Below are 11,284 nucleotides of genomic sequence, written 5' to 3' on the forward strand. Positions count from 1 at the left end.
ATCTTCAGACATGTTAGACAGAGCACCCGCTCACTTGAAAGTTCCTCCAGTAACAACCAGACGCGTCGACAGGGAAACATGGAGCTAAAAATCACCAAAACCCTGTTCTATTTGATATGTTTCTACTGCATCTTGTGTGTTGGTCCAGCCATGGCAGTAGGTCTGGCATTCGTTGTTAGCCATGGGGACGACAAGAATCCTGAAGACACTCCGGCACTGCATGTCGTCATACTCTTCTGCATAGAACTTGTCGTGCTCAATAGCTGTGTCAACCCTGTGATCTACGGCTGGAAACATCCACATTTCAGGACCGTCCTCGGTTGCATCCTCTGCGGACGGCTGCGTGAAATCCCCCATCCTTCCGGCTGGTTGTCACGATTACTCCGCCGCAACCACGGAGCTACACAAGTGAATTACAGCTTGGACGCAGTAGATCGCAGATGAATTGCGCCAGTTGTACAAAAACTTCCCGATAAAGGACAAAATAACTGCTTGAAATGTACAACATAAAATACTATAATAACACCTTCTACAAAAAGACTATTAACAGGTGTTTGTGAAACTGTAAACCTGATTATGCTAGCATTCCGAATGGTAGATTATGCACTTAACTCATTCGAATAGTGTATGGACCGTCATTATGACATGTATTATCATTACTAGGTTTTCCCGGTCAATTTCATACTTTTGTCATTCCAATTCATTAATGTGCATTCAAATTCACACAGCGCACTCACGCGAAGATATCCGGGCATTCAAATTCAGAATCCGAGCAATCAGTTTCATTTATGGAAGTTCTATTTCGTTTTCATCCTATCAAATTCACGATTGGGCGTTCATTTTCCAAATGCGAGCATGGCATTTCCTACTAGTGCATTCAAATTAATGCGATAGTCATGTGATAGTCCTGACGAGCTTGTTTGGAGCGTCCAATTTCATTTTCAGGCGATCAAGTTCCTACTTAGTGCAATCAATTTAACGAGGAAAATGGAGTAGACTTTTTTTAAAAAGAAAGAAGAGAGGGCATCCACAACCAATGAAGGCTTGCATTATAGCGGAATTATGATTATTCAAAGGTTCTAAATAACATATTGTTCTCTGTTCATGTATTCTTTGTTTTTCATCTCAATAAGGTCCGATCAGCAGTGAATCCAAACAACGACAACCAAATCATTTTTCGTGATGGTAGTGCATGCTGACAACGCCCAAACACTAACCTCACAATGACAATGCATCAATTATTTAAAGACACACTGACTCACAATGATCTCACATTCTGCACAAGTAAACCAATAAGATAGCAATACACAACAAACAAGATGTATATAATGTTCATGTTATCAGTTTCAATGTAGTCGATTTTTTTTTGTCAACCAACCGTCCGCATTATGCTCGTCCGTAGACCTATACGGTGCCTAATGTTTGTTTGTTTGTTTGTTTCATTTTCCATCTAAGAAGATGGCTGAATAGCCCATATTCAGCTGCAATAGCTGGTCTTCCATGAGGTCCAGTTGGATGTAAGGTGGGACCACTTCACTGGGTTAAACACACTGCTCTTTGTGATAAATAAATGAAGAGGGATCTTGTACGTGCATGAGTTGTGTCTCTCTCACACATAGAACCTTTTCATGTCCTATCCGAGGGGCATGTGCCTGTATATTCATGTTCATGAAGCCCGAGTTCAAATATTACATAAACAGGTGGATCGGCTTGTAAAACTTCGACTTGTGAAAGATTGTTTTTAATAAAGAAAATAAGTAAAGAGAAAATCGGGACTTTTCTGGAGCTTGGACTTGGCCGAGTTTTCGACTCGGCTTAGGCGAGGTTGACTGTACATCTCATGAGGTGGAAGCGCGATGAATGCAATGGTGAATGACGAAGTACAGACACACACACAAAAATTGACATTATTTTCTGAGCAGTTGTTAGCAAGCCTACGCAGTCAACATGTAGTTATAGTAGCACTAACTTTATTATCGCGTAAAGGAAAATCAAAGTGACTGATTGTATTAAGAAACCGGAGCTTGAATCTGAAAGAAAACACGAAGAAGCACATAATATGAACTCTTGCTCAATTAACTTTAATTTTTCATATTTCCAATATTTATCAAAGGAGTTACAATCATTTGACATTGATGCAACTAATAAGAATACAAAATGTGTGCAATCGTGTCTTTAGATTTCACATTACAATGAAAAAAGAAGCAGAACAAAAATGCCAATGGTCATGTTATAGTATAAAGGTGTCTAAAAGACGTTACAGAAATATGAGGGGGCCTATATAATAAAAGATAAAGCTTTTAAAACCGAAGGTCCGAAAATCATGGATGATGGGTGTGAAAATTACGGAGAAAGGATATGAATGTGTTGACCAAGTTAACTGCTTCACATATTGAAATCAATGAACTAATCATATTTATAGACAGAATAATGCTTCTAACTATCTGTTGAATATATTTATTCATCTCATGATGTATTACACCATGACGATAATAATAATAAAAAGAATATTGCACTCTAAGATAACAAAGTCCTTTATGCAGTGGCGTTTGTCTAGGATCTTTTATCAGTAATTGTGAGTTCATGTATATCATGCAGAAATGCAATCATTTTTCTTTTGTAGTTTATAGTGTACATAGATTTGAATAAAGTCTGCCTAACTCTGAGATGTGTTTCCCGCTGACCAGGGGTCCGCTTCATGAAAGTCTTAAGAGAGAATTTCTCTCTCCTAAGACACACTTAGGAGAGACTTCGTGAAATGGATTTGCTCCTCTGTGAAAGTCTCTCCTAGCTATGAGTGACTTTGACCATTCTATAAAGATTTATGTGATACCTTTTATGTGATAGCTTCATGAAACGGACCCCTGTTGTCTCTAAAACAAAGACGAAAGTATACCATATTGTCGCCTGCTCGATTCTTTCTGTGCCATGGTTTAAAGGACAAGTTCACCTTCATAAACATAAGGATTGAGAAAATGCAACAATATTAGTAGAACACATCAGTGAAAATTTGAGGAAAATTGGATAATCGATGCAAAAGTTATGAATTTTTTTAATTTTTGTGTTGGAACCGCTGGATGAGGAGACTACTACAGCTTGTGAGTCATATGCGTACAACAGTATAAAGAAAATATAAAAGAAAATTCAACATATTTTCACTTTTTTCGCATAATAAAAGAGCAATTGACTTGCCTCTTTCTAAAGGCAGGGGGAATAATATTACCCATAACATTTATCGGTAACGAGTCAGGGGAATGTGTACTTTTTTCAAAAGATGGAATTTTGTGAAATTCTCTTTATATTGTCCTTATATTGTTGTACGCATGTGACATCTAAGTTATTCATACACTGCAGTAGTCTTCTCATCCAGCGGGTACTGCACAAAAACTTCAAAAATTCATAGCTTTTGAACGGATTGTCTGATTTTCCTCAAACTTTCAATGATGTGTTCTACTAATATTGCTACATTCTCTCAATCCTTATGTTTATGAAGGTGAACTTGTCCTTTAAATCTCCTTGGTGCCACATTATTTTGAGACAAAAACGTAATCATGCTTTGGGAAAATATTATGTTTCTTTTTCTGTGTAATTTCTCTAGATTTTTGTTAACCTGGACATGTAATGAATAAAGTTGTAAAGAAACGCCATGCTTTCTAAATTTTACGGCAAATTCATGATCGTTTAATTTCAAATAACCAGTAGCTACATTGTTGTAAAGGTATGACCTTTGTACACAAAACAGTGACAGAAACTTTGAATTTATTCGTAAATCCAGTGGGGAACACCGCTTGATAGTCAATCACTGTGTTCTCATCACACCTTAGCTTGTGAATAATAATAATAATAATAATAATAATGATAATGATAATAATAATAATAATAATAATAATAATAATAATAATAATAATGACAACAATAATAATGATAATGATAATGTTTACTTCTATAGAGCAACAATCCATCAAAAAGATAAAGGCAGTGTAATATGTATGGGTATTGAGGTTTCTGTTTGCGTAGGTTTAAGGGGAAGGAAACTGGTAAAGAAACACAAGGAGGTAAAAATAAGAACGCTAGATTTCGACTGCAGCAGCCTGGGAGTTTGCGTAGATATTGCACGAAAGAATTTCAGTATTGATATACACACTTGTACGGTACTACATTTACCATTAATATTGACATTTGCTACTTTTGTTATCAGGGCTGAAATTTCCCATGCAGAGTTATATATCTCATACAATTTTGTGAAAAAAAAAACAAACAAACCCAGGAGTCAAAACATTGGAATTCCGATCGAGCAGGATTCTGCCATTAAATGTGTGCGGCTTTTCCCTATAGCATGATGTAATGTATATATATATATATATATATATATATATATATATATATATGTAAAGGCCTCAAGAAAATAGACCCCCCTTAAAATTTTTGGAAGTCTCTAGATATATGCATTGGTATAAATAGGGAAATTTACCCTCACAAGTTTATTTCACCCACCCCTGAAATCAGAGTGGAGTTTACCCAGTCTCTTCAAATTCTAAGAAAAATGCCTTCTTCACGATGGATGTGGTTTTGAGCTCCACACTTTCATCCCTGCATCCATTATGACTAGACGTGGCATTTTTCCCTTCCTTCAGGTAAGAAATCTTACTTCTACCTCATTCAATTATCCTAAATCATTCTTTCTGACTGGTAAATTTGGTGAATTCTATGATGTTTAGTATTTTGTAGTTGAACTACATGGTTCCTCCTTCAGTAAAAGAGGAATTAAGACCAAAGATGATGTTCTCAGTGAAGTTATTGAATAATTACTTATTATTGTTTAATGCCAGATATGATTGCTTGTTTGCTTGTTTATTATGTGCTAGTGACCATAATGAGTATTAGTGCTTGTGTCATCATTAGATTTCTGTAGTGATTTAACAGTATTCATTATGAAAGATGTAAAATTGCTACTTAAGCTGATTTAGTTTCGGATTAAGTTCCGCTAGTGTGAGTGTGAACAAGCCATATGCTGTGATATCCAGTGTAGAAGGACGAGTAGAGCAGTCAGTGTGAACACTCTCCTAAGGGGAATGCCGTACCAGAGTCCGTTGACCTCTATAGGCTGTCTTGGGAATGATCACAGAGTAGCTGTTGTTCAATTCATTTCTGAATGGAAAGCCCAAAATTAATGTTTTTACGAGTGTGCTAATTGTAAAGACATAGATACTTGGTATGATGCTCATGAAATAGTAATGTAGCATTGTGCAGAATGGAAACAGTGACGGATGATGATTAGTGTACATTTGTAGATACATGTAGAATAGAGATAGAGACGGAGGGTCGGTGTGAACACAGTTGGGATGACTCACGCCAACCTCCGCACCTTATCGGCCAGAGCTCTGACCACCAGCTCTCTCTCTCTCTCTCTCTCTCTATATATATATATATATATATATATATATATATAATGTATATATATACATATGATTATATATATATATATATAATTATATATATATATATATATATGTATATATATAATTATATATGTATATATATAATTATGAATATAGGCCCTATATATATATATATATATATATATATATATGTGTGTGTGTGTGTGTGTGTGTGTGTGTGTGTGTCGCACCGTTGTTAGTAATGCGGCAAGACTTGAAAACTGCTGGAAGCATGTTATTCATGTCTCGTGGCTCTGAGTGGCTGGACAACTGCAAATGAGGTTTAAAGTGAGAGTGTTTGGACCTCCGCTCTCTATAAGTAGGCCTGTTCAATAATTGGATCGAACACAGCTATACTTATTATCGTTTCCGTGTCAGAAAGACACATAGGAGACGTACACGCGTGCGTGCTTTCAAAACTATCCACTTTACTTGTGATTCATAATATCGATGTGATATTTGGGCGTGGTAACACCTCTCCAGTCTCTCATTTATACACAAGCACTCGAGTGACGGAAGAACAGACGTTCTTCAACGGATTTGAACCTTGAATACGAAATAAGGTAAGATGCTTTTGGTACGCACAACACTATAAACTCTATCGTTTCAATGGTTTTGTTTTGTTTTTCCTGTGTATACCTGATAAATCGAACATGACTCATTAGAATCATTATTTTTATGTAAGATAGTGACTAAATGAATCATTCAATCCCCTAAAAATGGGCAGACCGAATAATCACCCCCATCCCTAGGAATGTCAACATCCCCCTCAAAAAAATAACAGTTTACTACGTGTATTTGTCATTATTTCATATTTCGAAATGTCAGAAATTATTTTTCGTAGATTGCTATTCTGTGGTCCACCTCAGAGTGTGGTATCGACGTACTGTGAACTTTTATGCTTAGTAGTTATAACATTTTGTGAAATTACGAAAATTATTGATCGGCAGGACCTGCTAAGCTGCAAACGAAGAAAATTTAATGTGACATTTTGGCATGGTTGTGAATCATTTCATTTCATTTCATTTCATTTATTAAGTTTCCACACAAATCATTGAGTGTTGTGTTTACAACATCCATCCATGGCAATGTAAATTAACCCATCAATTATAAGTTATAAGTTCAGCATAAACAAATAGCATTTACATGGCAAAAAATCCATAGAAATCATTCTCAAGAACATTATATCTTCATGACGGATGAATAAAGTTGTGCATGTATAGTGAGATCTTACATAGAAGCAGATGCTTGTGAGAGTAGGTTCCCCGAAAGAAAGTCAAACACGGGCTTTTACACTCACACACACACACTCTGCGCGCAAGCAATTGCGTGCAGAGTGTGTAAACGTGTAAGTATGAGTGTGTTAAGAATGTAAAAGAATGCAAACTTTGGGGTCATTGTAAACAAATGTATTCAGCAGTATTCGTAATCTAGTATTGGGTATATGGAACATATCACTGTCGTGTTGGATATCTAATTACGTATTGCTTTATTTTTCTTAAATAAAAACTCCAAAACTTCAGGCAAAACATAATTACAAAAGTATTCAAATAATACATAAAAAATCCTAAATTCATTGAATACAAATCTTTTTTTTCGAAATTTTACTAGGAAAAGTGAATCAGTATGTACGTTTAAATTACATCCATAATTCTCTTTTGAGTAACCAATTACAACTCTCTTTTGAGTAACCAATAACTTTAATATCAATATTCATCTTAGCTAATTTTCCCAACGCTAATATTCCATAATTTGAATAGGGCAAAATCATGGTTGAATACAACATCAAAAGTGTTTTAATTGAAAAAAAAACTGATTTAATTTATGAATAACCCCTGCATTTCTTGAAATCAGTTTATTCAAATAAACAAGATGAGTGTTCCAATTCAAACGATCGTCAATAAAAAGCCCCAAGAATTTTGGTGAATGTGCACGACGTATAAGCGTTTGATTAATAAAAAGGGACCTCCGGATGATTTTCAGATTTTTACATATGAACAATTATAATTTAGTTATACTGAGGACAGAGTTTTAGAATTTATGATAATTTAAATGAAGAATAAGAATATTTTAAAAATTTAGAACAAATTGCAATGAACAAGGATGATGACATGGCAGAGTCACCATAAGAATGCATAAGTTGGGGCTCAAGGAAGCAGAACAAAAGAAGAAGGCATGCGTAGATTATACACAGGTAAACTCGCGAGCAAGCGGTATTGTAATGGAATTACAATACGTAGCTACATTTCTGAAATATGTGAGCCTCTATGTCATCGTCCTTGCTCAGTGTAATTTGTTTAAGGTTTTTCAAAGTAGTGTTCCTCTGCTCAAGAACCACAATAAATTCCACAAATATATTGTATATATGAAGTTGTTGAGTTATGTACCACGTGATGTGAAATTATGAAAATCGTCTGGAATGCCCCTTTAAAACAATTTGTCCAGAAAAAAAAGTCTGAAGAATTACTGAATAATATGTAATGAGTTTTTTTCTTTTTGTATATTCTTATATAGATATATACATATATATATATATATACATATATATATATATATATATATATGTATAATACTTATTTCTTTAAATATCTTGATTATGTCGTGACACCTAATAATGCATCACACTGTGATACCCTCAGGTTTCCTCCAGTCAGTGAAGACGGATGAAAGCTCACTCAGCGGAGAGAATGTCACAAGCGTTAGCTTCGTCTACAGATCCGCAGTCATTCTAAGTACGTTTACACTCACTACGGCGGTAGTCGGAATCGTCGAGAACCTGGTGATCTTTCTCGCGTTCGCAATGTCGAGGAAGCTTCAGACGGCGACGAACATCTTCCTCATCAACCTCAGCATCTCCCAAACAGTAATCTGTTTCCTCTGGATATTCTGGGCTGCCATGTATTTGAAAGACAAGAAGTGGTTACGTTCCGATGCAACTTGCCAGGTGCTGTACGCACTTTCTCCCATTGCGACTTCCTGCATGTCGCTCACCATAATGGTGGTTGCTCTCAACCGATACGTGCTCATCACCAAGACGAAAGAGACGTACTCCCGCGTCTTTTCGAGGAGGAATATCGGATGTATACTTGTCTTCTGCTGGCTTTCACCCGCTGTCATCGCTGTGATTTCCCAGGTGTCGGGACCCGACGACCTCATCAAATACGACATGTCCGCACAAAGCTGCGTCAGCGACTTTGACCATCCAAAGGGAAAAGCTCTGGCACTGTTTAGCTCCATCTCTTCGACGATTGCCTTTTGTGTAACCCTATGTAGCTACTGCAAGATCTTCAGACATGTTAGACAGAGCACTCTCGCACTTGAAAGTTCCTCTAATACCAGCCAGGCCCGTCGACAGAGAAAGATGGTGTTAAAAGTCACGAAAACTTTGCTCTGCTTGATATGCTTTTACTTCATCTTGTGTGCTGGTCCATCAATGGCAGTGAATCTGGCTATCGTGGTCCACCGTGGGAATGAAAAAGAGCCTGGATACGCCCGGGCAATGAGGATCGTCTGGGATATTTGCGGAGAACTTTTCGTGCTCAATACCTGTGTCAACCCTATGATCTACGGCTGGAATCATCCTCATTTTAGGATCGTCCTCGGTTGCATCCTCCGCGGACGGCTGCGCGAAATACCCCTTCCTTCCGGCTGGTTGTCACGATTACTCCGCCGCGACCACGGAGCCACACAAGTTACCTACAGCTTGGATGCAGTAGATCGCAGATGAATTGCACCAGCTGTACAAAAATCTCCATAAAATGCTTTAATGGTAACATGTGGTAGAGGACAAACTAAATGCGTGCAAGATACAGCCCAAAATGATATAACAAGTGGCTGCGAAAATGTCACACGCTGATACTAACAACAGTCAGAAAGGTAGAAAAAGCGGTTACCTCTACTTCCGCAGGGTACAGACCAATATTTTTATTGATTATCATTATTATAATTTTGTTTGTATTTAGTGTTTAGCTTGAGAAAGGGCGACAAGATATTTGTAGCCTGTCTGTTGCTGTGATGACAAGTGAAGGTTATCAGCTTAGTTTGTTTTGATAAAATCACTGCACTAGTTACTGTATTTAGCCGATACTCGTGCATAAGAAGCTGGAGGAAGTTGATAGAAGTTTCGTGCACAATGCAAAGACAGTAGAATGCAGATAAGATGTACAGGAGGAAATACATCACATGATGAGGGATAGCGCAGTGATATTTACAAACATAAATGATAAAATACAGACACATAAGAAAGGATTGGCATTTCCTTATAGTTAGTGGCAGGCATCATCTCGCAGCTGGCATGTTGTTAACAGCACTGACAACGTTATAACTAAAAATAAGTGAAGTTCACAGACACGGATTGTACATCTAACAAGTTGATTTTGAATCAAAATATTGGAAGCACGAAGAGTTACATCACAGGGCTCGACACTAACATTTTTGACTGGTGACCCGTTCGGGTCACAAAATCGCCAAATCTTTGGTGTCCCCAAAAGGCTGCGTATAGTTGTCCGAAATAAAAGCAAAAACAACAATCCATTTTGAATCGCAGTTACCCGATCGGACCACCAAAAGATGAATTTGGTGGCCAGACACTTTTTTTAGTGGGACCTTGCCATCGCTAATGTCGAGCCCTGCGTATATCTTGATCAACCCTGTTGCAAAGTAAGGTGGCCGCATAGGCAAATAATAATGCTTTTGTAGGTTTTGTCATACCAGTCTTCAGAAGAATACCAAAAAAAAAAAATTGTTTTCTGCTTAAGATGAAGAAGATGTAGTTTTTCATAGTAACGCATTTGCTTACGTATGCCATTTTGTGCGTCACAATACAGCAGCAATTGTGGTGTTCAAATAATTTTGATATACACTGTATAGTTATTGGCTAGAAAATGTACAAGTTCAACGGTTTTTTTTTTTAATTTGACAAAATTTAGGTGAAATGTGCTACGTAAGGATCTAATAACACCTGATTTTATGTCGTATTAAGTGTAATTCTTTCACCATCCTGTAGTACATAGCTTGCAATAAAAAGGAGTGTCCGATGGAAGGGGACTCAAAGACAGTTTCTGTCTGAGTCTTTAGGTTGTACAATGGCGTTTTCAAAGAAAAACTTCGGATGGAATCTTCCGTTGCCTTTTCACTGTCATACGACGACTATGGTCAGTGGAGGATCCAGGAAGGACCGCAACCGGCGCACGCCCCCCCCTTTATTTTTTGTTGAAAAAAAAGAAATAAAAAGAAAAAAATGGGGGGAGGGGTGCGTGCGTCCCCCCCCCCATTAATTTTGTAAACGCGCCCCCTCTTTACGGAATTCCTGGATCCGCCCCTGATGGTGTAATGAATGCAAACAGAATGAATGAGAGAGAGAGAGAGAGAGAGAGAGAGAGAATGAGAGAGAGGGAGAGAGAGAGAGAGAGGGGGGGCTGATTGCTTAGGAGAAGAAAAATAATAACAATTTGTTTCCAATTCACGTGGATATGCAAGCGACCCACGACACAAAACTGAAAGAAAAAGAAATAGATTATTAACAACTATAATGTGACTTGCGGTCATAATCCCGCCTACGCATTTGAAACGTGCGCATTGGTTGCTTTGTGGGGAAAAAATAATGAACAACTGTTCCAAAAGTAAAACACACAAATAAAGACGGAAGTACAAAAATGAAATTGCAAAACAGTGTTGGTACACAATCAGTTTTCTTTCCGCTTTTCCTCTGGATGTGCCCTACATGAGGACACTATGACTAAAGTCATCTCACACATCCCGAAGAGCTTATAGCCTCATCGTCATCAAATACGTTGGTTCAGCATACTGTGAGTATACACCTATATATTACAGATTTTGTAGAATTG

At 37.3% G+C, this 11,284-nt stretch overlaps 1 protein-coding gene across 1 annotated transcript; it reads left to right on the forward strand.

Moving 5' to 3' along the window:
• The first annotated feature begins 8,052 nt into the window (after positions 1-8,052).
• Positions 8,053-9,165, forward strand: LOC139715416 (melanopsin-like). Its single transcript, XM_071626989.1, has one exon. The coding sequence runs from the start codon at positions 8,053-8,055 to the stop codon at positions 9,163-9,165; it is 1,113 nt and encodes a 370-aa protein (XP_071483090.1).
• Positions 9,166-11,284: the final 2,119 nt, after the last annotated feature.

Source organism: Diadema antillarum, unplaced genomic scaffold (genome assembly GCF_040938485.1).
Source record: "Diadema antillarum isolate AM-2024a unplaced genomic scaffold, OU_Dant_1.0 scf00000048, whole genome shotgun sequence".
NCBI classification, from domain to species: domain Eukaryota; kingdom Metazoa; phylum Echinodermata; class Echinoidea; order Diadematoida; family Diadematidae; genus Diadema; species Diadema antillarum.